Genomic DNA, 26025 nt, shown 5'->3' on the forward strand with positions numbered 1-26025 from the left:
ATGACTAAGTTAATCTCTCCACTTGTAGAATTCTTACTTAAGTCACTACTTTGGATTCTTCAAAGGTCCTTCGATTCTATGCAATCTGGGATGATACAGACAGCATGTTTGGTGAATGTCGAACTTACATCATTCATTACTATCTTATGGATGATACAGTTGAAATTCGAGAAGTCCATGAACGGAATAATGGGCGAGATCCCTTCCCACTCCTGATGAACCGCCAGCGCATGCCAAAGGTTTTGGTGAAGAATGCAAGTATGTTTGATTCAGTTTATCCTCCATAATTGGGACATCTTTTGGATCTCATAGGAGTTACTTAATCAGTATGGTCATTCCCTTTACACTTGGGAGGCTCTTGCTGTGTTCTCATAGGTACTCAAAAAATAACTTTCCCGTAACTCCCCTCATTGCTTACCCCACAGTTACCCCACAGTCCAGGCTTGCCTCCAAAATGGTCTGGTGGAGATGACTGATACCCAAATCAAGGAAACAACCAAACAACAGTGGGAGGCTCATTTCAAGTGCCAAAGAGCAAGGCTTCTGAAGTAAAGCAACTTAATATCAGATTTTTAATGCATTTTTTAAACAAGTTTGTTTTCGTATAGCTTACCATTTCCTTATGTTCTTTCCTGATTTTCCTTCTCACCTCAATACTTCCTAAATAGGAAGTTTGTATGTGGGATAACTTAAGATTGGAAAAAAGCATGTCTATGACTCATAGAGGCGGGGCCCCGTTGTGTTAGTTCCTGCTCTCTTTGCTGGTGTAAAATAACCTAGTGACTGGAGAGGAAGAATGCAACTAAGTGCAGCTGACACCCACCACACTCTGGAATTAAGTACACTTAACTTTGGTTGTTGACTTAGTAGTTTAAGAATTTTCTCTTGTAAAAATGTCATCTTGGTCACATGTAATGACATCTCTCACATTTGGATAGCTGACAGAACTCTGTAAATACTTTTGTTAGTTTTTCTCTTTACCCGTTTTTTTTTTTTTTTTTTTGGAACTAGGAGATAAGAAATTTCAGGTATTGTGCAAGAGAGGTTATAAACAAGTTGAGGTTAGAAATTATACACAAATTGGCAGTCTGAAGGCTAAATTTAATCTACCTACACATATTACTTTGCCTATATAGTATTTTTTTTTTTAATGCAGTGTTACTTGGGGGCAAGGAGGTAGAGATTTCCATCATTGGGAGAGTGGATAAACAAAATAGTGAAGATATATCTTGATAAATAGTAGTTAGAAGCAATAACTAAATGTAAAGAAAGCAAATTGATTCACTTTAAAGCATAGTGCTGTGTAGAAAAAAAGATGAGATATGATGCAGTAACATTTCTGTAAAGTGAAATACAAATAAAACTATATAGTACATACATAAAAAGGTGCACTTTAGAATAGTTGTCTGTGAGGTAGAGGAGAACGAGATTTGGGAAAAGGATTTAAAAATGGTAAAAATAGTCTTGATTTTAAAACTAAGAGAACAGTAAAAATCTCTTTTAGAGAAAGGAGAATAATTGCTCTCATAGCTTGCATTCTCAGATAGCAGCAACTGGATTCGAGCCCCAGTTCAACATAGTCTGGCTGCTGTCAACCATATTCTTATTCTTGGCCTCCTGTAGAACCCTCTTAGAGTTCTAGGATACTGGGACTACTGTACTAATTTTAGCCTCCCAGAATGCTTACAATGAGCCTGAAATTCCTGCCATCTAGAGCTAACAAATATTAGATTCACAGTAGATTAAGAGAAAGAATGGGAATTTATTCAGGCATGAAAAAAGTATCACTGAAACTGAACCCCTTAAAAACTTGAGTTCTATGTTTGTCTCTGCCTTATCAATGTGGCCTATGTTTAAAATTTTAAATGTGTAATCATCCTCTTTTATAACGTCCTCATTTTTTTTAAGTGGTCTCTACACCCAACATAGGGCTCAAACTCATGACCCAAAGATCAAGAGTTGCACACTCTACCAACTGAGTCAGCCAGGCACCCCTATAACTTCTCAAATTTTAACAAAAATTTTACCAAAGTTATATGGAGAGGCAGTCTGGTGGCATATGTAAGGTCCTTTTAAGAGACAGGAAACATATCTTTTTATAAAAGTTATTGTTAGTCACGCAGCAGCAGGACAGAAAAGGCTAAGCTTCTATCAGCTGAATAATTCCTAACTAGAGCTGTGATGTTGAAGAGGTAGCATCTAATTGACTCTCACAGGCATGGATTATTTTAATTACATTCAATTAAACAAGAGTTAAATATCTACCAAGGGAACTATTTTATGTGGTAAGGCGCTGCGGGGGATAAAATCAAAATGTAACTTCCAGACCTAGAATCCCTGCCCTTCAGTCACTTCTAGTGCCTAGGGAGCCAAGTCATATAAATATACAAGCTGTGTAACAATAACACAAGTGTACCAGATCATCTGACTATATAATTAGTTATGTCATGTAGACAGAGCTCAGAAGAAGAGATGTGACCTAGAAAGACTGAGGAAGGCTTCGTGGGAGAACTGAGATTGGACCCAGATTTAGCATGGTAGGGAGCAAAGGGAAACTAAGTACACTTTAGGGAAGAACAAGAGCAGAAGTTGGGCTTTAGGAACAAGTATTTACGTTTGGGGGCATCCAAGAGACAGTGGCTAGGCAAAGTTTGTGTTGGACAGTAATAGGCAGTTAGGGGAGTATCTTTCAGAAGTTCTCTCTGCCAGTGCCTTCATTTAAGTAGTTAAGATGAATGAAAATTTGGGCAGCCCTGGTGGTGCAGCGGTTTAGTGCTGCCTGCAGCCTGCGGTGTGATCCTGGAGACCTGGGATTAGGTCCCATGTCGGGCTCCCTGCATGGAGCCTGCTTCTCCCTCTGCCTGTGTCTCTGCCTCTCTCTCTCTGTGTCTCTCATGAATAAATAAATAAAATCTTTAAAAAAAAAAGATGAATTAAAATTTTATTTTTATAATGGATTGGAGTTAAAGGTTCAGGAATCATAAAAGTTCTTCCTTTGTTGAGCATAATTTCAGTTTACCAGTATGCAGTGAGTAATATCAAAAGGAGGTCATCAAAAGCCTTCTACTCAGCTGTTGAACCTAAGGTTCTAGGTTCTGAAAGTCTGTTAATTATCCTTTAGACTGGATTGCATCCTTTGATGTTGCCTTTCTCTTGGTAAATACAAATGTTAAACAATAACAAAATTGTATACTCTAAATATGTACAACTTACTGTAGTAGATTATACCTCCATACTGTTGTAACAATATAAATCCACACTTAGATATGTTATACTCAAACTTAAGAACACCAAATTCAAAAAGATCATAAAGGCAGCCCCAAACAACAAGGTTATCCATACAGGAAGGCAGCTACAATGACAGCTGACCTCGCAGTAGTGACACTAGTTACCAGAAGACAGCATAATAATATCTTCAAAGTGCTGAGAAGATGGAATTTCATACCTAGAGAAATTATCTTTGAAGAAGAAAGTGAAATATATTTCCAAGCAAACAAAGTAGATTTTACTAACAAAAGACACTTACTAGTAAAATTTTAGAGTGTACTTCTAATAGAAGGAAAATTATACCAGAAGCAAGGTCTGAGATATAAGAAGTGATTTTAAAAAAAGAAGAAAATGGCAAAGTATGGGTAAATCTAAATAAACACTGACTATACAAACTAAAGGAACAGTGTTGAATTTCTGGGAGTTAAAAAATATCAAGGTAGAATTGAGATATATTACAATAATGACCTAGAAGGAAGTAATAGGATTAAAAAAACAACAAAGTTTGAAAAATGTTACTTTTAAGAACAAACTTAAGATACAGAAACATAGAAAAGTTTAAAAAGATGTACCAGCGAATAGCCAAAGAAACTTATAAGGCTATATTACTAAAATGCCAATAGATATTAAGGCAGAAAGCCTTGCTAGAGGTAAAGAATATCATTACATATTGTAAGAATTGTATTTGCCAGGAAAATATACTAATTCTAAACTTGAATGCAGGTAGTAACATGGCTTCCAAACATATAAGACAAAAATGTATAGCATTATTATGCAGAGAGAATGGAAAAATTCATTAAAGTAGAAGGAATCATTACAACATTTCTCTTTATAATTGTTAGATCAAAAAGATAAGTCAATAGGTACATATGTATAGGATTTAAATAGAATTATCAAAAAAATAGAATTATCAGTGTTGATATAATGAATATGTATATCTATCAACACCTGGAGAATCCCCATTTTTTTCAAGCACAAATAGAACACTTATAAAAATGGGTCAGTCTTAACAAATTTTTAAAGACTGGCATCTTATGCCATATTTTCTAATTTTAACACAAGTTAGAATTCAATTTTAGAGTTATAAAAAATTCATGTATTTGGAAATTAATTTCACTTAGATGAAATGAACAAATTTTAATTGAAATTAAATTAAAGTTCTAGTATAGTTAACATATAGTGTTATATTAATTTCAGGTGTACAATATAGTGATTCAGCACTTCCATGTGTTACTCAGTGCTCATCAAGATAAGTGCACTCTTAATCCCCACCACCTATTTCACCCATCCCCCCACCCACCTCCCCGCTAACCATCAGTTTGTTCTCTATAGTTAAGGGTCTGTTTTTTGGTTTGTCTCTTTTTTTTCTTTGTGAAATGAGCAAATTTTTAGAAAAATTTACCTTGTCCAATAAGAAATAGAAACCAAATGTCTTTAACCATTAAGAAAATAGGATCATTCTGTTTTCTCCATCAAGGCAGAAATTTCACCTACATTATTTATTGTTATAATCTCAGTATTTAGCAGGGAACCTGGTACATGATATATGTGATTATAGCTAATATGTTGGGTGAATTAGTAAATGGATAGAAGGTTGAACTGAATGACCTGAATCCCTCCTTAGATCTAGTACTCTACAGAAAGGCATTTCTTCTTTCCTCCTGTGGTAATTTCCCCTAAGCATGAGTTCTCCTAAGATTAGGGACCTTGTATTGATAGTTCAAGCTGAATATGGGAGAGAGACTTCACAAAAACCATCTGGGATATGATTTCTGTGTCCTGTCAACAGATGGAAGTATGCAGCCTTATTTTGTGCTGGAAGAATAAGGGACTCCCTGACCCTTGACCAGAGCTAGAAGCCATGCTCCCTCAAATTCTCAAGAGTGCGTGGCTGCTGTGTGTCAGTCTTTCTCCTCATCCTCATTTCTTTTCTCTTTGCTGTCCCTCTTATCTCATGTTAGAGAACTTCCCTCAGTGTGTGCTGGAGATCTCTGATCAAGAAGTATTGGAATGGTATACTGCCAAAGACTTCATCGTGGGGAAATCACTCACTATCCTTGGGAGAACCTTCTTCATCTATGATTGCGATCCTTTTACTCGGCAGTACTACAAAGAAAAATTTGGAATCTCTGATTTACCACGTATTGATGTGAGCGAGAAGGAGCCACCTCCTGTAAAACAGGTAATGGAACATTCGTTCCAAGTGTAGTGTGAGAATTAATCTTTTGATATAGAGGTTTAAGAAAAAGAAAAAAAAAAGACTCTCATGTAAATACCCAGTTAAAAATGGACAATAAATAAACAAGTGTTTTACAAAATCTTTTAAAAGAAAAGACCCTCGGGATCCCTGGGTGGCGCAGCAGTTTGGCGCCTGCCTTTGGCCCAGGGCGCGATCCTGGGATCGAATCCCACGTCGGGCTCCCGGTGCATGGAGCCTGCTTCTCCCTCTGCCTGTGTCTCTGCCTCTCTCTCTCTCTCTGACTATAAGGAAGGAAGGAAGGAAGGAAGGAAGGAAGGAAGGAAGGAAGGAAGGAAGAAGAAGAAGACAGACCCTCAACTGGTAATAAAAGAAAATAGAGATGAAAATAATGAGATTTTGGATCAATTTGATTTAAAAAGACTCACAATATCCAGTGTTTACCTTAATGTGAAGGTAAGGGAATTTTATGCATACGATCTCTTTGGTCTGTTGCCTATGTATAAAATTGGATAAAATTTCTTTTCTTTTCCCTTTTTAAGGTAATCCCTACACCCACTGTGGGGCTTGAACCCATAACACCAAGACCAAGAGCCCCATGCTCCACTGACTCAGCCTGCCAGATACTCCGAAATGGTCATTTTCATATACTGTTAGTAGGAGAGCCAAAGGAAAAACCTTTTTGGAGGGCAGTGTCATCATTTTAATTTTTTCAAAATAAAATATTACCTATCTCTTGACCTAGAAAATCTGGCGTGGGGACTATAAAAGGATATGTGTAAGGACGTATACTGTAGTACTACTTATGAGAAAGTGTAAGGAAATTGGGAGAATAAACTACAGTACAATGAGAAGACTGTGAAGCTGTAAGACTGGTTAAAAAGAAAAAAGAGGAAGTCAGTCTCCGCATATTAACATGGAAAAATGTCCATCACATTTGTAAGTGAATGAAGGCACTTATGCGATATGGCCCTATTTGTTTCAATTGCTGCATATAGTACCTGCTTGCATTTGCTGAAGAGAAGGCCTGGAGCAATGACCACCTACACTGTCCACGGTGGTTAGTCCAGCATGTGGGAAGGGGGAGGTAGGGAAGTATGAGATGACAAGGGACCTTTCCTTTCATATTCTGTGTGCTCTGAACTTCTCCTTTTATACCAAATCTCATATTACTTTTATAATTTTTAAAATTTTGATTAGAAAAAGACATCTCTTAAAATTTCAGACTGCGAGGGGATCTCATTGTTCCCTGCCTATTTATCAGAACCTTTTACTTAAAAACTGATGGGGAGCAAATAGAAGCTGACTAATGAAGATGTTGGAAGGTGGCTTTCTTTCATTGCAACATAGCTTTCCCTAGAATTACACTAACCATAAAATCTAGTTCTGTGTACCAAGTCCACTCTGATCTGAGAGTAAGGCCGTGGTGCTTTTAAATGCACCAACATAGTAATCTGATAGTCTTGTGCCTTCAATGTGATTCAGCACCATATTTTAGAAATTCAAATAAGAATCGCATGTAGGGGTGCCTGGGTGGCTCAGCTGGTTGAGCAACTGACTGATTTCGACTCAGGTCATGATCTCAGTCTTGGGATCCAGCCCCAGGTGAGGCTCAGCCCCTCTCCCCACCCCCAACTCCCACTTGTGCATGTGCTCTCTCTCTCTCAAAAAAAAAAAAAAATTGCATGTGTTAAAAATTACACATTATACAGCAAATTCAAGAAGTATCTGATGTGTTAAGGCAGCACAGTATCACAGGCTGCAAGCGCAGGTTCCTGTTACATGTGTTTGGGTCCGGAGCAATGCATACGATCTCTTTGGTCTGTTGCCTATGTATAAAATTGGATATTAATACCCGTGACCTAACTTTATATTACCCTTCTGTGTGTAAAATAATGCCATGGCTCTTTCTTTTACAAAGAAAGATGTGAATGGAAGGATGGAATTAATGAATTCCTCCAGCCCAGGCTTCTGCTTTCCACTGATTGGCTGTCCTGCTTTTTGTACTTGGCCTCCAGTTACGCAAAGTAGGTATGGTTTTGCCAATACAGCATCTTGCTTCACTCTCCTGGACTTTTGTTGATGCTCTTCCACTTGCTTGAACCACTTTACCATCATTTCTTTACGCAGCCTTTCTTATCCTTCAACACTCAGTATAGGCCTCCCGTCTTCCAAGAAGGCTTCTCTAAACTCCTAGCAGGGTTAATCACCTCTCCCCTGTGTGTTCCTGGGGTCTGTGCCTCCCTCTGCTAGCATTTGTTTACTATATTAAAATATCTGTCAAAGAATCTTTTTTACTGGCCTGTAAGTTCCTTGGGGGCAAGGAGCCCCTAACTCAGTGCCTAGCAAATAGGACCCAAGTGGTATGTTTTTTGAACTAGATAAGAAGACTGCCTATGAATGTATGTATTTGTTTCCCAAGGAGGCAAGTGATATCTTAGGCAAGCCTTTTCGAATCAACATTTCATAAAAACAGTTACAAAGAAAGATTTGGATTTTGGTGTGCTATGAGTTTCCCAGGGGAAATAAAACTTTTGGAAGGAAGTGCTGTCAGTTTTTTCTCTGATAGGATTCCTTACCAATGAATGGGCTCATTGATTAAGAATTATAAAGCCCTTGCTCCTATCCCCAAATTTTGGGGTGCCATTTGTTTCAATATACAGGAAAAAGTACCACAGGGCAGATCTAGATTTTGATCAAGCCAACTATTCCATCACTTTAGTTTATAGATAAGTATAGTATGAGATAGCAGTCCGAAGGACTTGCCCAAAGTCACACTGCAAAGTACAAGGGTGAATCTATTAAATGTCAAACCTTCTTACAAGAAAGAATCTGATCTAACCAGGAGGTATGATGGGGAGGGATTACAATACATTTTTCTTAGTGAAAAGGCTTTGATCCATCTTTTGAAGCTGATAAAAGTTTTGGGTCCTAGAACACCCCTGCTACCCATCCCTTTATTATCATCTTTTTCTCCTAACCTGTCTTCTAAAGGAAAGGAAAGGAAAGGCTTAGTAGAAAGCGGAGTAAACCGAAGAATCACTGTAGATTTTGGTTTGTTTGTTTTGCCCTGTCTCAGTCACCCGGTATAATAAAACCAATTCTACATCCATCCATATAGCATATTAGTCATAGCATTTGGTCAGTTTATTTTCAGTAAATTCTCTACAATAAACAGTTGCAAGTAAGCTCTCTCTGTCTGTCCATGAAAGTCTTAGTTGGAAATGAGTAGGAGAGCACCACTTAACCAAACAGCAAATACCTTTCGGCTCTCCTTAGTCATCATGCTTCAGTCATTTAAACCCTGAGCAACATAGTTGGAAAGCAGAGATGGGAAGCTGTAGCTGGGTCTAGCGGGATAAAGCCAATGCGATGATCAGGGATAGAATGGATATGAAGTGGATATATTCAATTCAACAACCATGACACTTAGGTCAGGCTAATCTGTTAGATCAGGAATAAGTAAACATGCATCTACTGGCCAGATGTGTTCCATCTCAGAGACTCCATCTGGAGACCTGCCATGGGGAAGAGGAAGAATCCAGAAGTAGGAGAGCCAATCTGCTACGGACCTGGCCTCTAGCTTTATCTGAAGGATTATGGGGCTCTCAAGCTCCATGTGTACTTGCTTTGTTATGATAATGTGGGTGGGTCGTGAGAGCAGGATTATCTAGGAGTGATAATGTCCACAGTCAGAAGAGTGGCTCATCTGGTTTAGAACAGGACACAGACAGTAGCTGGGAGTACAAGAAGCATGGTGCCAGGACCCCAGGCTCAGGGGGTGATATTGAGGGAAGGTCTTCATTTCAAACAGGGGGCATGAGGTGCAATTCAGAAAAAATAGGTTGAACTCTGTTGAAACACAAAAAGGAATTTAAGAGGAAGGTGCTTGGAGGCTTGCCTCCCTATTTCAAAATTCAACTTTCACTACCAACCCCCAACCAGGCTGCTCTCAGAATATGTTGATGCGCTTACGGAGGAAGTTTAGATTCCACCACTGTGTATTTCTGTCCTCTAGAGTAACTCAGATGCTCAGCATGTGGTGTCTCACCCAAGGTCCCTCTGTCCATGGCAATTTGTATATTCAGTGAGAAGTGGTTTTGCATTTGGAGCAAGTTAGGTCATTGTCCATCTACTGGATCTGATAGTCACATTTCCACCATGATGATCACATTAACTACAGCCCCAGGAAGTGGGCAAAGAGGCAGTGTTCCAGGCACTACACCTTGGGTGAGCATAGTAGTCACAGGTATTTGAGGGAATACTCTGTTATAGATGGACCATGTAGACTAATTTGTCAAAGTGCCTGAATACAGTATCTAAAAAGATTTGGGGAAGGTATCTACAAGTGAAAAGTATGGAATAAGCTGACTTTGCTGAGAAAGCCTAGTAAGAAGAAGTCCAAAGGAAACAGCTCTGCTACAGTCTGCCTGGCCTTAAGGAGAGGAAAACAGCCACTGAACTACTTAAGTTTGTAGACCAACAAATCCTAGAATCCTACAGTGATGTTTTCAGCTCTTTATGGAGACCGAATGAAAAATAAAAGCTCATTCTGTACTTTCACACTAACTTACCAAAAACCTTCTTGGTAGAAGTTTGGTCTCTTGAGTTTGCTTCTTCATTAGGAGACGAGAGTTCTGTGAAGATAAGGAGTTTGAGTTCTCAGTAAAGAATGGCTGCCATCCCTGTTTTGTGAGGCAAAAATCAAGAAATAAAAATCTTAGGAATATGGAGATAAATAGGAGAAAAGTAGCACGAACTAAATCCTGCCCTCCCCCAACACCAACACACGCACACATACACATTTTGGGTAAACTGGGAAATCAGTTTCCAGATTCGTTAGGCTGAGGCCTACGCCCCAGAACAAAGAAGTCACAGACCTTAGGCTTTTCCACGGTAGGATGACTACAGGGGCCAGGATTGGGACCAGGAGTAGGGCCAGGTCCTGCTCTGGCGGTAAGGGATCAGTGGACATCAGCAACACACAAGTCCCCCCTTATCCATGGTTTTGCTTTTCACAGTTTCAGTTACCTGCGGTCAAACCCCAGTCTGAAGGCAGATGATCCTCCTCCTGATGTATAATCAGAAAGTCAATAGTAGCCCTACACTCAGTCCCAATGCCTACGTCATTCCCCTCACTTAGTCTTATCACGTAGGCATTTTATCATCATGTCAACACAAGAAGGGTGAGTGCAGCATAGTAAGATATTTTGAGAGACCACATTCACGTAACTTTTATAACAGTAGGTTGTTATAATTGTTCTAGTTTATTATTAGTTATTGTTGTTAATCTCTTAATGTGCCTCGTTTATAAGTTAAATTTTATCATACATATGTATCGGAAAAAGCATAGTGTACATAGGGTTCAGGCATCCATGGGGAATCTTGGGGTAAGTGGCACTACTGTACTTCCACTGTAGCCCTGAGGGTTACTCTGTGGCATCATCAGTCATTCCTATGAGCAGTGATCATGGTGTAAAGTTTATATATAAAAAGGAATGAAATATATAATGTAATATTTTCTGACTACTATGCATTTGTATATATAGAAATAGTTTTAAATAAATGTCTTCTATATTTTTAAAAAAGAAACTTTGCTACCTTTAATGTAATTTTAACACAAACAACATTTACTTTACTTCTTGTATTTCTTCAGGAATTACCTCCTTACAATGGTTTTGGACTCATTGAAGACTCTGTTCAGAATTGCTTCGTTCTCATTCCAAAGGCTCCAAAAAAAGATGTTATTAAAATGCTGGTGAATGATAACAAGGTGCTTCGTTACTTGGCTGCACTGGTGAGGATGACTTTCATGTACTAAGATTCCATTGTGTCTCACTACTGTGCCCAGTTATCCTTTTTGTTTGTAAGCTGTTGAGTAACAGCTGTTAGAGTTGTATGTTACTTAAACAGCTGTGGGATCCAGTCCCCAGCCTTTGGACAGGTTGGATAGTACTGGGGGTAGTGTCCTAAACCAAGACCTAGTTCTAGTCCTATCTCCTATAAACATCTTTGTTAGATCATTAATCTCTCCCTTCTACCCCTCAAATTTTGACTGACCTTTTTACCTTTTTTTATTACATAATTATGAAAGCCTGACATAGTAGAATTATTTGTGTACTTATGTGCAATTGAGTGTACTGTGATTTCCTTGAGAGTAGGGATCATATCTTACTATCATTATCTTTGATGTCTAGCTTGATGTATTTTGTATTCATTAAATGTAATAAATGGAATCAGACCAATTTAATAGGTATTGCCTTTGAAAAGTCATATGGCTGGTAAATTAAGAGCATGTGTTTGGAAACAGACATAAATTTAAATACTGAATACTCCACTCATTGGCTGAATTACCTGAGGCAAATTACTGATAGGAATTCAAAGGGCAATGTTTTTTAAAATGGAAAATATGTAGAAATAGGGATATCAGAATTTTATTTAGAAATACGGATATAAAAAAAAAAAATAGAAATACGGATATAAATAGAAATTGGAAAAATTTACTTCCAGGGATAGGAATTGGGAGTGTGGAGAGGTGGGCCAAGTGATTTTTCAAACTGTATGCATATATTTGAAAAAATAAAAATTAAATCAAGACATAGTTGACTACTATATTTTCGAAAAATGTTGAACAAAGCATTAAATAAAAAAGGAATCCTAGCAAACTCTAGGCCAACTAGCATACTCCAAACCATAAAAATTCTGCTTAATGAATGTTTTACATTATCACCAAGTCCTCTCAGTTACTGTTAAAGTTTAAGAGGCTTGTTGAATTATGATATATAGTAACTGTAAGCTCCTTGAGGCTGGGATGAGGTCTTTCTACAATTTTAAGTATTCAATAACTTTGGTTGAATGGGTAAATGAGTTTATTTACACATACACTATCCATGAGTTAGGCAGTATAATATGCACATTTTATGTTTCAAAACATAAGAACCAAGGAGGCTAGTTGGCTTGTCCCAGGTCTCAGCATGAGACCTCACGCATGAAATCTCATGCTGAGAACTGGCAGAGGCAGAACTGGAACCCAGCATTCTTTTTTTCTAGCAGTATATTTCTATTTTACAGTGACAATGTAAATAATTTTGGAAATATGACAGTACCTTCAGTATAAGCAATTATACTACAATGATCTAATTAATATATGAGTGAGGCAGTAGAAGAGAATATCACAGGTATTTTTCCTGTAGAGAAAGTTAACAAAGTCCTCAAAAAGGTAACGTGAAGAGTCACTGTAAGAAAGGAAGTTGGAAAACAAATCTTATTCCTACAGCTCTGAGAATCCTCAGTCCTGCATTTTTTTTTAATCAAGAGCCAGTACAATGTTTAGGTTATGAAAAGAGAAAATAACTTACATGAGTTTGTAAACTACATAGTATTAAGCTTATGTCTCATACCCACAAATCATGGAAAAATTATTATATAATTGAGTACAAAAATTACTATGAATAATGTTGAATATTGCTAAATGAGGAGAAAAAAATGCATTTATATTGACTGCAGTATCTATACTCACAAATAATCAGGGCAAATGTAATATATCGCAAAAGGTTGAAGAGTCAGTAGGAGCAATGATAATGACTGGGTAATTCGGATCTTCCCTCTTGCTGAGGGTACCTAGAAAAGCCAGTGTGTATGTGTACATGTGTGCGTGTTTGCGTGTGTGTTTATGTACTACTGCTTAAAGGTGCTTGACAACAAGATGTGAAGAATCACTGAGCAAGAACCAGGAAAATATTGAAAACCAGAGGGTGAGCCTGGAGGATGGAGCCTTTTCTCCTCAGGGAATTTTGCTAATTACAGAAGCCTCCTCTATGAGAGCAAACACTGTAATTTGGGCCTGTTAAAGGTAGAAGCTCTGTGCTTTAATCCATAAATGGATAATCCTTGAAGGGACTATTGTCTGGCTTTGAATGATCTCAGTCCCTGAATTGTCTCAGTTCCAGAAATCAGATTAAGATCCTGGATAACTAATGACCCAAGGTATCTGACAGAAGTCAATATAAAGTCTTTGAAGACAACATCATCGAAGGCTTCTATTTCTATAAACAATGTAAGAAATATAGTGTATTTATTTTTAAAATATGTAAACAATACAGTGTCCAGACGTACGGCAAGATGACATGAAGGAAAATGAACAAAAACAACGGACAATAGAAATTGATCCATAGGGACTTCAAATACTGATGTTACCAAATTCAAACTTAAAAAAAATCAATATTTACTATGTTTAAGAAGATAAAAGTATAAGATTGAAGATTCTAACAGAGAACAAGAAACAAAGTATTTCAGTTTTGAAAATTTATCAGTAATAGAATAAAGGGGAAAATTATATGTAGAAAAGTACTTAATAAAATTCACTGTGGCTTCAAAACAAAACTCTTAGTAAATAGGGTATAAAAGAGAATTTCCTTAGTCTGATAAAGAGTATCTACCAAAAATATACTAAGTATTCAAACAGCACACTTAGTGATGAAAGGTTGAAAGTGTACTCTCTGAGATTAGAAAAAAGGCAAGACTGCTATCACCCCTTGTATTCAACATTGTACTGGAGGCCCTAGCTAGAGCACTAAAGGAAAATAAAAGGGGGATATATATATATATACACATACATACATACATACACCAGCAGAACTATTAGTAAAGCAGTAGTGGTTATCATCCCACAGGCAAGAAGAAAGAGGTGATATTCTGGTCATGGTAATTTTTAAGCGTTTTTCCCTGACCTATTTAGCAAAGTAGAGGGTGTCTTCATTTAGTTCATCACGAAGCTCTGAGGATGAAAGAAGGGTGGCTGACAGTAAAGAAAAGGGGCTTTGCTGGGGACTTCAGAAGAAAAGATGGAAGTTCAAAAGAAGGAAGTCTATTGTAGAAATGCTCGGAGACAAATTCAATGGAATCCTCTTGAGTTCAGACAGACACTGTACGTGTTATGAGGAAATAAAGTCTGCTAAACCCAGCCAGGGGGTTGGGGCCCAAGTGAAACTATGGCTAGTGAAGTATCTGGGGCTCAGGGTGAAGTGCCAGCTAGGGGGCTTGGGAAAGCTCAAGAATGCCACTTGAGCAGTGGTCTGCACAGCAGCAGGCTTGTCCTTCCAAGGAGCCTGCAGACAGCATGTAATCTATGCAGGATGTGAAGAAAACAGTATAGCCTCTGTTCATAATTTATATGAGTACATTTATTTTATAGCACCTGATATTTATATCTGCTTTGTAGGGCACAGAACATGTTTATGCAGAACATATATTGAATTATTCATTCATTCATTCAACAAATATCAGAGAACTACTTTGGGCTTGGCATAGTTCCGGGCATTGAGGGTACAATGGAAAAACAAGGCAGGACAAATCTCTGGCCTCATGGAGCTTGCATTCCAGTTGAGGTTATTCTGGTCAAGAGTAAATATATCATCAAAGAACAAGTAGTAAACATGCTGTAAAAAGTAAAGCAGGAGAAAAAGATGGGGAGGGGATCATTTATACTGGTAAATAAGAGAAATGCTAGGGGCGGAGAGTGCACAGCTGAGTAGAGACCAGAAAAAATGTCCGAGGGGGCTAGCCAGCAGCATATCTGAGGAAACTGCATTTCATGCAGAGGTCATAGACAGGGAATGGAGGGTAGAAAGACAGAAACAAAGACGAGATCAGGAACCAGCTCAGAGCTTTGCAGCCAGTGGTCTAACAAGGCCCGAGGGATAGAGTGGTGGGAGTAGTCACCCATGGTGCTGGCAACAAGGGATGTAGGTAACAAGCCTGCAGACAACTTAAAAATAAACCCAAAAGTTGATCTGCCTTTTACTGTCACTGTGTGCCTGTAATTCTAAATATTAGCAATACAATACTAATCCTCAAAGAGACCATGCCTCCATACAGTAGAATTTCAGAAGAGGGCAATAAAAAACTGCCATTAAGCACACACCACAGCAAGAATTGTAGAGAAGATCCATCAGTGTTGCTAAATACAGGAAAACCTTTGAGAAGAAACAGGACTTTCATAGTTTCAGGGTGTGTTCCTCAAGATATTTATCAATTGCAAAGGGAAAGATGGTAATTTTAAAAGAGAGAAACCCAGGATTTATCTTCTTATCCATGTGACCAAGGTCAACATCACCCATAGTAAGATACATCAATACTGTGTCCTCCTTGGTATGCTCTGAGAAAGACACGATATTTTGTCTGTGGTATTTTTGCCAAAGATGCAAATATCAGATCCACAAGGGACGTTCAACAAAATAATTGACCATTACTCTTCAAAAGTGTCAAGGTCATGAAAGATAAGGACAGAGTGAGGAACTGTAACAGATTGGAGGAGGTCAAAGAATAACTAAATATAATGTGAGATCTTGGATAGGATCCTGAGACAGAAAAAGAACACAAGTGAAAAACAGGTGAAATCTGAGTAAGAACTGCAATTTATTTAACAGTATTGTGCCATTACTATTTACTATTACTGTTGTACCATTGCTCTGGGTTTGATAATTGTACTGTGGTTATGTAAGGTGCTAATATCAGGGGAAGTTTGGTGAGGACTATACGAATATTCTATATTGTTTATGCAACTTTAAGTCTTCGGTTCTAAATAAAAACAAAGATTTTTTTTTTAACTTCTAAAATACTCCTAAAGTACTCCTGCCAGGGTAAATCATTAAACCTCCCCCACTTGATACAGCCCTGCCTGTGGCTGTGTTCAGAACTTTGTATTTTATTCAGGGTGATGGGAATCCTCTGGGGTTTGAGAGCCAAGAGGTGATGTGATTTGATTTTTATTAACTACATTGTGGATGTTTGTTTAAATTTTTTTTTGTGTTGTTAGAGTGTCTAATCAAAAAAGTTTGGAGAATATTGGATTTGGGAATGGTATAGGAAATTATTTTGTGAAGAGGAAACCCAGTGACTTTCTTTGATAAAGGAGAAATTATCATACAAGAAATTCCATGTTGTAAATGAAAAGATATGTGCTGAAGTTGCAATTTGAGAGAATTTTAGTCAAGAATAAGCATGTCTGTATTTAGACTTGTTCAACCTGGAATTGGTTTCTTAGGGTTATGTGATCGCTCTTCAGTGATTAGATGTAGGAACAGTCTTATCTACAAGGTAGCATCTCAGAATCAATTTCAACTCTATGACATTATATTACTCATCCAACCTTTCCTAACTTTTCTTTTTAAAATTATGTATATAAATGGATTTCTTTGAAGAACTAAACTTTGCATAATCATCTTAGTGTCTATGAAGTTGATCGTGTCAGCCAAGAGGTCTCAAACTATGGGCAGCCTGTGGGCAGAATATTGCCCATGTTTTTTGTTTGTTTGTTTGTTTGTTTTGTTTTTGGCCCACATGGCACTTTAAAAGAGTTAAGTTCAACATTTAAAATCAGGGTTTTTTTTTCCAAGTTTTTGTTTAAATTCCATTTAATTAACATACAGTGTAGTATAGGTTCAGGTGTAAAATTTAGTGATTCATCACTTACATACAACACCTGGATTTCTGTCTTCCCGTGAGAAATGGGAAGATCTAGCAACATAGGGCTTACATTCAGACAAGGAGTTGAGTTGGGGCAGCCTCCTTTAGTTGAGGCATGTCCTTTCCAGGCCAACAGAGTCCCCCCCCCCCTACCCCCATACTGTTCACTTACATTATATTTTGTATATTTGGTTTATATTTTATACGTAGTCCTTTTTTAAAAAGGTTTTATTTATTTATTCATGAGAGACACAGAGAGAGAGGCAGAGACAGGCAGAGGGAGAAGCAGCCTGATGTGGGACTGGATCCCAGGACACCATGATCACACCTTGAGCCAAAGGCAGATGCTCAACTGCTGAGCCACCCAGGTGTCTATTTTTACCTAGTCCTATAGATTCTTAAATTTAGAACATCTGAGTAGACCATGTACCTTCCTTGTGCTTCCTTTCTTCTCCTTTCTAGGAATCTCCCATCCCAGAAGACAAAGACCGCCGATTTGTCTTCTCTTATTTTCTTGCCAGTGACATGATTAGTATCTTTGAACCTCCTGTTCGAAATTCTGGCATCATCGGTGGCAAGTACCTTGGCAGAACTAAGGTTGCTAAACCATCCTCGACAGCAGAAGATCCCATCTACTATGGCCCAACTGACTTCTTCATTGGCGCTGTGATTGAGGGTAGGTCTAAGTACAGCATAGCCTTTCCTACCCACCAGGTGAATGGGTGCTTCCTTGTGGGAATTTAATTCATTTAACTCTTTTAAGAGGCCATCAGGCTGCATTCCACCTGAAATGAAGCCAGTATTCTTGTATGTATGATACAGTATTTTGATCCCCTTCATATCAACTAAATTGTAAGTTGGTCACATTCATGGGCTATAGATGGAAACCTCAAGCTTCCTAAACACTGAGTGGACTACTGCATATTAGTTTAGAGTTGTTGGAAGTTCATTCGTCTAGGTCACAGATGCCTATCTGTGAACTTGTCATTGGAGGATCAGTATTATTTTACCCCTAATTGCATGATTAAAATCATAATCAAGCTAAGTGTATTCCCACCCTCTCCCCAGTGTTTGGCCACCGGTTCATCATCCTTGATACAGACGACTATGTTCTGAAGTACATGGAGAACAATGCTGCCCAGTATTCGCCAGAAGCACTCTTGTCTATTCGGAACCGGATTCAAAAGCAAGAAGCTCCTGCACCAGAATTGGAAAAGTATGTTTGACTCTCTAAGGTCCAATTTGACTTTGGCACATGTAAGACATTTAGGAGATAGTTTTGGATAAGATGAATGGGTAATCACATTTTAGATTTTCAGATTTCCCTCACCAGATGGGAGTTATCAGACATACAAGGAAGGTTCTCTGGGTCCATTATAGTAACATCATTTATTTAGCAAATAATTATTGAATGCCTGGTATGTATCAGATACTATCAGCAGGCCCTTGGGCTTTTGCCAGTCAACAGAATAGACAAAAAGTTTCTGCTGTCATGGAGTTTGCCTTCTAAGCAACAGGAGAGAGAGGCAACAAATAAACAACACAAGTAAATCATACAGTACCTTAGGGGATGAGTGCAATGGAAAAATGGAGAACAATAAGAGTGATAAGAATTTCTGGAGGGTGATGGTGGGCTGTAGTTGATCTGGGGAGCCAGGTACACCTTGAGAAGGTGTCCGTGAGCAAACACTTGAAAGAAAAGGAGTTTCTCAGGAAGAGGGCCTGGTGAGTGCGAAGGCCCAGCCTGCCTAGAGTATTGGGAAGAAGCAGGCTGGTGAGAACAGCGAGACTGAGACTGAGGATGTGAGTGGAAGAGGAGGAGATGGGGTTAGAACATAGCACCATAAGAAGGGGCTGGATGAGGTAGGACCCACTGGGTCTTTGGAAATATGTTGACTTTTCTTTGTAAAATGAGAGCCACAGGGCAGGGGGTGAGCGGGGGGGGGTTTCTCAGAAGAATGGCAAGATTTGACATGTGTTTTAAAAGAACTCCCATGGCTGCTGTGCTGAGGCTAGATCAGGAGGCAAACGAGTTAGGACCATGTTATAGAAATCCAGGCAAGAGATGAGGGTGTGTGGACCAGGTGCCTCAGTGAACGTGGGGAAAAGTGGTCTGATTCTGGATGAATTTTGCAGGTAGAGCCTGTAGGATTTCAGACAGATTATACAGAGGCTATAAGGCAGTAATTAAGAATGATTCCAAGATTTTTGGCCTGATCAACTGGAAGGAAGGGGTTGCCATCAGCTGAGATGGGGAAGTTGTGTACTGTGGGTAGAGGAGGGTTATTTTGGTTGGGGGAAGGATTTGGGCTTTGGTTATTGTAGGAGTGCTGACCACAGTGATTCCATCTTAGGCCCTCCATCTTGTTCATTCTCACACAGTGTCCCTCCTCGAGGCTATGTGTTCCTGGCCCTGGGGAGGCTAATGTCTGCCCTGATGGGATTGCAATAAGGCTTATTCTGATCCTCCCCAAAGTGGTGCACAGAGGGCCCCACTTTAGGTAATTAGTAGAGATGGCTGGTGCACAGAAGGCCCCACTTTAGGTAACTAGTAGAGATCCTTTGGTGCACAAATGGCACCACTTTAGATAACTACCCTGTGACCTCACCACCACGCTCCTTGCTCCATAAAAGCTGGGGATTGAAGTCCTGACTGGGCAGAGAATAGCTGTGTGTGGCCAGGACCATCCTGTCTGGATCAGTCTACTCGATTCTCCCATTAGTTACCCTGAAAGAAACTGCACAAATGGTATGGAATCGCTTGCTTTGTGTTTCAGTCTTAAAGTGCCTTTCCGTTATAGAGGATGTTTTACTGACTCTCCATCTTCTAATAGATACACTAGATTTAAGGTATCTATTGGATATCCAGGTGAAGATATCAACTGGCCATTGGATATATAAACCTGGGTTTTAGGCAAGAGGTCTGGGCTGGAGATGTAAATGTGGAAGTTGTTGACACAAGCAGATGATGTTTTAAGCCACAGGGCTGGCTAAGGGAGCAGTGCAAATAAAGAGAATAGCTCCAAGGACTGGGCTCTCATGTCCCCCAACAGTGAGCATTGAGAGAGGAGACCCGGAAGTCAGCTAGTGAGGCCGGATGAAAATCAAGTGGGTGTGGTGCCCTGAAGTCAGATCAAGGAAATGTAGGCCATTCTCCCTTTGCATGGAGCTCGGAACTCTGAAAACAACCAGGAAAAACCAATCTTAATAATCAATGGTAAAGTTAACTATTCTGTGACCTTTAAAATTTTCTGTCAAAACGTGAAAAACTCCATGGTTATATACGTGTAAGAAGTGAAAAAAATAGTAAAACCAATTTTTATTTGGTACACCGTAATTTAAAACAAAGGCAGGACCCCCGAGTGGCTCAGTCAGTTAAGTGTATGACTCTTGAGTTTTGGATCAGGTAATGATCTCAGGGTCATGAGATCCAGCCCCTCATCAGGCTCCACACTCCAGCAGGGAGTCAGCTTGAGAGTCTCTCCCTCTGCCCCTGCCCCCACTCGCATGCCTGCACATGTGTGTGCTCTTGCTCTAAGATAAATCTAAAAATAAAACATTGGCAACATTAAGAATCAAAGTGCTTTACTTCTTTGGGGGAAGGGGGGGGGGGGACAACTTGCTGAGACAAGGTTGAACAGTACTTGCCTCGTTCTTGTCACATAACCAGAGCAAATATCTTTCCTATGCGTTGGCAAATTGACCTATTCCTTTCTAATTTTGGATCAACTTTCACCATTTTATTATTTTTGCTCTCCATGTTGTGAAATACCTCCTCCTGTTCCTTTAATAACCATGAAGTGCCTCCAAGAGTTCTATCAATGGGAAGTTTCTCACTGCACCTGAGAGCTGCTTGTCCTTTCCATGCACCCTCTGTCCTCATGCAGGCCTTAAGTCACCTTTCCCCTAGCTGTGCGCTGCCCTGGGAATCCCACTGGCAGTGGGGAACCATGGCACCCATCAGCTACTGCTATACCTCCATTATGTTAGAGGCGATATTTTACTTCCAGTGCTAGCACTTTTTGTGTCTTTGCTTCACTTTCACTTTTTTTTTTTTTTTTTTTTGCCAATTTCTTTTTCACTGATACACATTTTTGCCAAGTGGCCAGTCACTGACAGACTTTGAAAAACATGAGCTGATTGTCACCAATCGATGTGCACGTGTTGTTTTTGTGTTGATCCGTACACTGACCAGCCAACAGTGAGTTTGTGCTTTGTGCAGTTCCTCACTGTTCACAAACTGTGGTAACTGAAATTTGAACCTTATTGTTGAAGAACTGGGTTATTTAACTAAACAGTGTTAACTGAAAATCACACTCATCAGAGCCTTGCAGAGGGACAGCTGCCTGTATATCAAGGAATGATTCATTGTGTCAAATGGGGATTTAGCAATGTGGGGGGATCCAGGTGGGATCCCCCCCATTTCAGTGGAATGGGAAGGGCAGGAAAACCTGATGGGAGGGGATTATTTATTTATTTATTTATTTAAAGATTGTATTTATTCATGAGAGACACACAGAGAGAGGCAGAAACATAGGCAGAGGGAGAAGCTCCATGAAGGGAGCCCAACATGGGACTCAGTGCTGGGTCTCCAGGATCAGGTCCCAGGCTGAAGGCGGTGCTAAACCGCTGAGCCACTGGGCTGCCCCTGGGAGAGGATTTAAGAGAGAGTGGAAGGATGGCAGCTACCTGTGTGAGCACAACATAAGGAATAAACTTGTTGAATCACCATGTTGTGCACCTGAAACAAACATCATGTGTCAATAATATTGAAATAAAATTAAAAAAAAAAAAAAAAATGGGGAGGAGAGGAATTGAGACCAGGGTTATAGACAACTCTTTTGAGGAAGTTTGGTGCAAAGGGGAAGAGACATGGGTGGTAGTTGACAGAGGAGTAGAAGTTTTTATTTTTAAGATAAAAATAAAAAACAGCATGCTTATACATAAATGGGAATGATTTTGCAGTGAGGGAAACCAACAAATGTGTGAAAGGATGGGACTCCATACCTGGTGGAGGAATGGGCTTTAAGATAGAAACACCAAGCATTCATTTCTGGCAATTCTCAAACTTTTTGGTCTCAGAGCACCTATATACTCCTAAAAATTAATGAGGACCACAGTGAGTCTTTGTGTGGTTTTATATCTATTGATATTTACCATGTTGAAAATTATATTTGAGAAATTTAAAAAATATCAGTTTTTAAAAATAATAAACTCCTTTCATGTTAACACAAGTATTTTATAAAAAATAACTATTTTCCAAACACCCCCCCCCCTAAAAAAAAATAGAAGAATGGCCTTGTTTTACATTTCTGCAAGTCACGTTAAGGTCTGACTTTATTAACAGAAGACAGCTGGATTTTCATCTGCCTCTGTATTCAGATTGCTGGATCTCATTCATCATGTAACCTTTGGAAAACTCCATTGTGCATTTGTGAGAAAACAAAGGTTAAAAAGCAAATACTGGTTTAGCGTTATTATGAGAATAGGTTTGACCTCACCCCAAATGGATCTCAGGAGCCTCTGGGGGGTCCTGGAATCACTCTTTGAAACCTTGACCTAAAAAAAAAAAAAAAAACCCTTGACCTATGGCAACAAGCAGGAAGCAGGAAGGTGGAGTGTGTGGGTGTAGCTCCTGGGAGGTGGGTGGATATGGATGATGGATCTTACCAAGCGTGTCCTTTTCAGAGTAGCAGTGCCATAGGGAGAATAAGGATGGGAGATTTCAGGAGAGAGGAGGAGTTGTGAATTGTACCATTCTATTGACTACATATCAACCAGATATAAAAATGAAAAATAAATGCATAACTTATCTACTAAGAAACAATTATAATTGACATTCATCATCAATTAAAAAACTCCTCCTACTTCCAGACATATTAAAAAAATGTGAAACAAATGCCACAGGCCTAATGATATATGGCAGCTGTCTAGGAAATTGGGAATTGCATGGACTAGAGAAGCATGTGTTAGTGACTGCACAGCATTCGGGGCCACGGGGAGACTCATGGTCCTATATCTAATTCAGGTGCTTCTCCAAAGTTTCTTCTGTAATTTCCCCATGTCTGTGCAAATACCAGCAACACTGGGAAGCTTCTTGCTTTGGCACACTACCCGTAGAATCTCTCTCCCTTTTCGTTCTGATTTTCTAATGAGGAAAAGATAGTGTGTGGCACTTAGTATAAAATGCCAATAAAAGTAAAGAGAAATTCAAGTTCTAGGTTGAGTTCCATTGCTATCCTTACTTTCACCCTCATCTCATCCTCCCTCTCTTCTTCTGTGATGGGTTAGACCAATAAGTGACAGAAAGTGCTTGAAGGTGATATGAACCCTTGTGCCGCCCCTTCCATGTCTTCTAGCCATTCTGTCTTTGGATCCTAACTCCTCCCATCTGGTAAAGAACCCACTCTAAGGAGATACAGATCATTTATTTGACTAATCATTGCTAAGAATAATGAAAGGGGATCTCAAGTACCTGTCAGACCTGAGTACTTATGTCAAGTGTCAGTCACAGGAGGATAATATTTGCAGCTAGCCATTTTCTTTCTCTGAGCCAGAAAATTAAAAAGTGCATGGGTAATTGAGCATTGACTTTATCTGAAGTTCTTATTGGGTTTTTGGTCCTCGTTGTAGTATATGGAACTCAGACTTACTTTAAAAATGCTCATAAATCCACCCCTCCATGTGAAATCTCCACGTGTTCATATGTTATCACTTAATTAGCATCCCACTTGTGCTCTTCATTTTTGAGAGGACCCTCCTCCCCTGCTTAGTGAGCTTTTTCATGATTTTCCACTTTTAGCCACTTTTCCCATATAGGCATTCCCCAATAGTCTTTTTTCTATCTTCTTTATGCCCCAAGCCCTTCCATATTCAATTTGCTGTTGGTCTCAAATATAAGACCAAATGATCCAAGGTAGTAAGTTCCTTCAATTTTCTCACTCTTCACCTTAGAAAGTTTCCAAACTGTTACTCCTCTTTTCTTTACCTTCTTGTCAAAGATAAGTAGATCCCATTTCTCCAAATTTAATTCTGTTTTGGATCTATAACCACCTCCTTTCTGTCTCCTTTAGAATCCATGCTTCAAAAGTTGCTTTCTTAAAGGTCATCAATTCCTTCCAAATCTAATGGTCTCTTATCATTCATTCATTACCTCAACAGATACGTGAGCTTGCACCTTGTGCCAGATCTTTATAAACGCTCAGGCAAGTATATGAGAGAAGAGGGAGCTTGTAGTGTAAGACAGGGGATGGCAAATATATTTAGTGAAGAGATAGGTAGTAAATAGTTTAGGCTTTGTGGGCCATACCGTCTCTGTTGGAACCACTCACTTGTGCCCTTACAGGGTGAAAGTGGTCATAGACAATGTGTAAATGAGGGTTGGGCTGAATGCCAACTAAATTTTATTTAGAATAGGCAGCGCGTTGGTTTTGAGCTGTTGTAGTTTGCCAAGTCCCTGGTTTAATGTTTAGTCTTTTTTGATCTACATGTAAGTCACTCTTTAAATTCCAACTTTTTAGATTCCATTACTTTCTTTTCTTTTTTTTTTTTTTTTTTTAAATTTTTTTTTTTTTTTTAATTTTTATTTATTTATGATAGTTACAGAGAGAGAGAGAGGCAGAGACACAGGCAGAGGGAGAAGCAGGCTCCATGCACCGGGAGCCCGATGTGGGATTCGATCCTGGGTCTCCAGGATCGCGCCCTGGGCCAAAGGCAGGCGCCAAACCGCTGCGCCACCCAGGGATCCCTCTTTTCTTTTTTTAAAAAAAAATTTTAACATAGAGCATTACATTAGTATCGGGTGTGTGGTATATGCAACTATTCTATACATTTCTCAGTGTTCATCACCACAAGGTACTCTTAATCCCCTTCACCTGTTCTACCCATCCCCCATGCTCCTCTGCTCTGGTAACCAGTCTGTTGTCTAAATTTAAAAGTCTTCTTTTTAAATTTCTTTTTGTTCATTTGTTTCTTAGATTCCATGTATAAGTGAAATCAAATGGTATTTGTCTTCCTCTGACTAATTTCACTTAGCCTTATACTCTCTAGCTCTCTCTGTTGTTGCAAATGGCAAGATTTCATTCTTTTTTTATAGCTGAGTATATTCCTGTGTGTGTGTGTGTGTGTGTGTGTGTGTGTGTGTGTGTGTATGCACGTGAGAGGAAGAGAGAGAGAGAATGTGTATGCCACACCTTCTTTATCCATTCATCTATTGATGGATACTTGGGTTGTTTCTATGAATTGGCTATTATAAATAATGCTGTAATAAACATAGGGGTACATCTTTTCAAATTGGTGTTTTCATATTCTTTGGGTAATTACTATGGTAATTCTATTTAATATTTGAGAAACCTCCATACTGTATGACCTCCACAGTAGCTATACCAGTTTGCATTCCCACCTACAATGCAGGAGGGTTCCTTTTTTTCTTCATCCTTGCCAACACTTGTTTCTTTGTTTTTTTGTTTTTGTTTTTGTTTTTGTTTTGTTTTTTAGCCATTCTGACAGGTGCGAGGTGATAGCCCATTGTAGTTTTGAATAGCATTTCTCTAAGTGATGTTGAGCATCTTTTCATGTATCTGTTGGCCATCTGGATGTCTTTGGAAACGTTATCTGTTCATATCTTCACATTTTTAACTGGATTATTTGCTTTTTTTGTGTTCTATAAGTTTATATATTTTAGATACTAACCCTTTATAGGACATGGCATTTACTAATTCTTCTCTCTTCAGTAGGTTGTCTTCTGGTTTTGCTGATTGTTTTCTTTATTGTTCAGAAGCTTTTATACTTTGATGTATTCCCAGTAGTTTATTTTTGCTTCGGTTTTCCTTGCTTCAGGAGAACTTTCTAGAAAAATGTTGCTACAGCTGATCCCACAAAAATTACTGCCTGTGGTTTCAGGTCCCATATTTAGGTCTTTTATACATTTTGAGTTTTTCTTTTTTGCATGTAACTGTCCAGTGTTCCCAACACCACTTATTGAAGAGACTGTCTTTTTCTCATTGCATATTCTTGTCCGCTTTGTCAAGGATTAATTGACCAGATAATTGTGGGTTTATTTCAGGGCTCTCTATTCTGTTCCATTATCTATATGT

The 26025-nt window shown here is 39.0% G+C and overlaps 1 protein-coding gene and 1 long non-coding RNA gene across 2 annotated transcripts in view; one reads left to right on the forward strand and one right to left on the reverse strand.

Annotated features, from left to right (window-relative positions):
* EFHC1 (EF-hand domain containing 1) overlaps positions 1-26025 on the forward strand; it is a 63556-nt gene that overhangs the window by 19861 nt on the left and 17670 nt on the right. The window contains 5 exon segments of the mRNA XM_038554306.1: positions 66-258; positions 5229-5449; positions 11121-11261; positions 17393-17606; positions 17999-18146. Coding sequence (XP_038410234.1) covers positions 66-258; positions 5229-5449; positions 11121-11261; positions 17393-17606; positions 17999-18146 — 917 coding nt within the window.
* Positions 8583-10540, reverse strand: LOC119874180. Its single transcript, XR_005367850.1, has 3 exons — positions 10496-10540; positions 10039-10149; positions 8583-9316 (listed from the first exon to the last, which is right to left on the reverse strand). It is a non-coding gene; the product is annotated as an uncharacterized LOC119874180 (long non-coding RNA).

Source organism: Canis lupus, chromosome 12 (assembly GCF_011100685.1).
Source record: "Canis lupus familiaris isolate Mischka breed German Shepherd chromosome 12, alternate assembly UU_Cfam_GSD_1.0, whole genome shotgun sequence".
Classification (NCBI taxonomy): domain Eukaryota; kingdom Metazoa; phylum Chordata; class Mammalia; order Carnivora; family Canidae; genus Canis; species Canis lupus.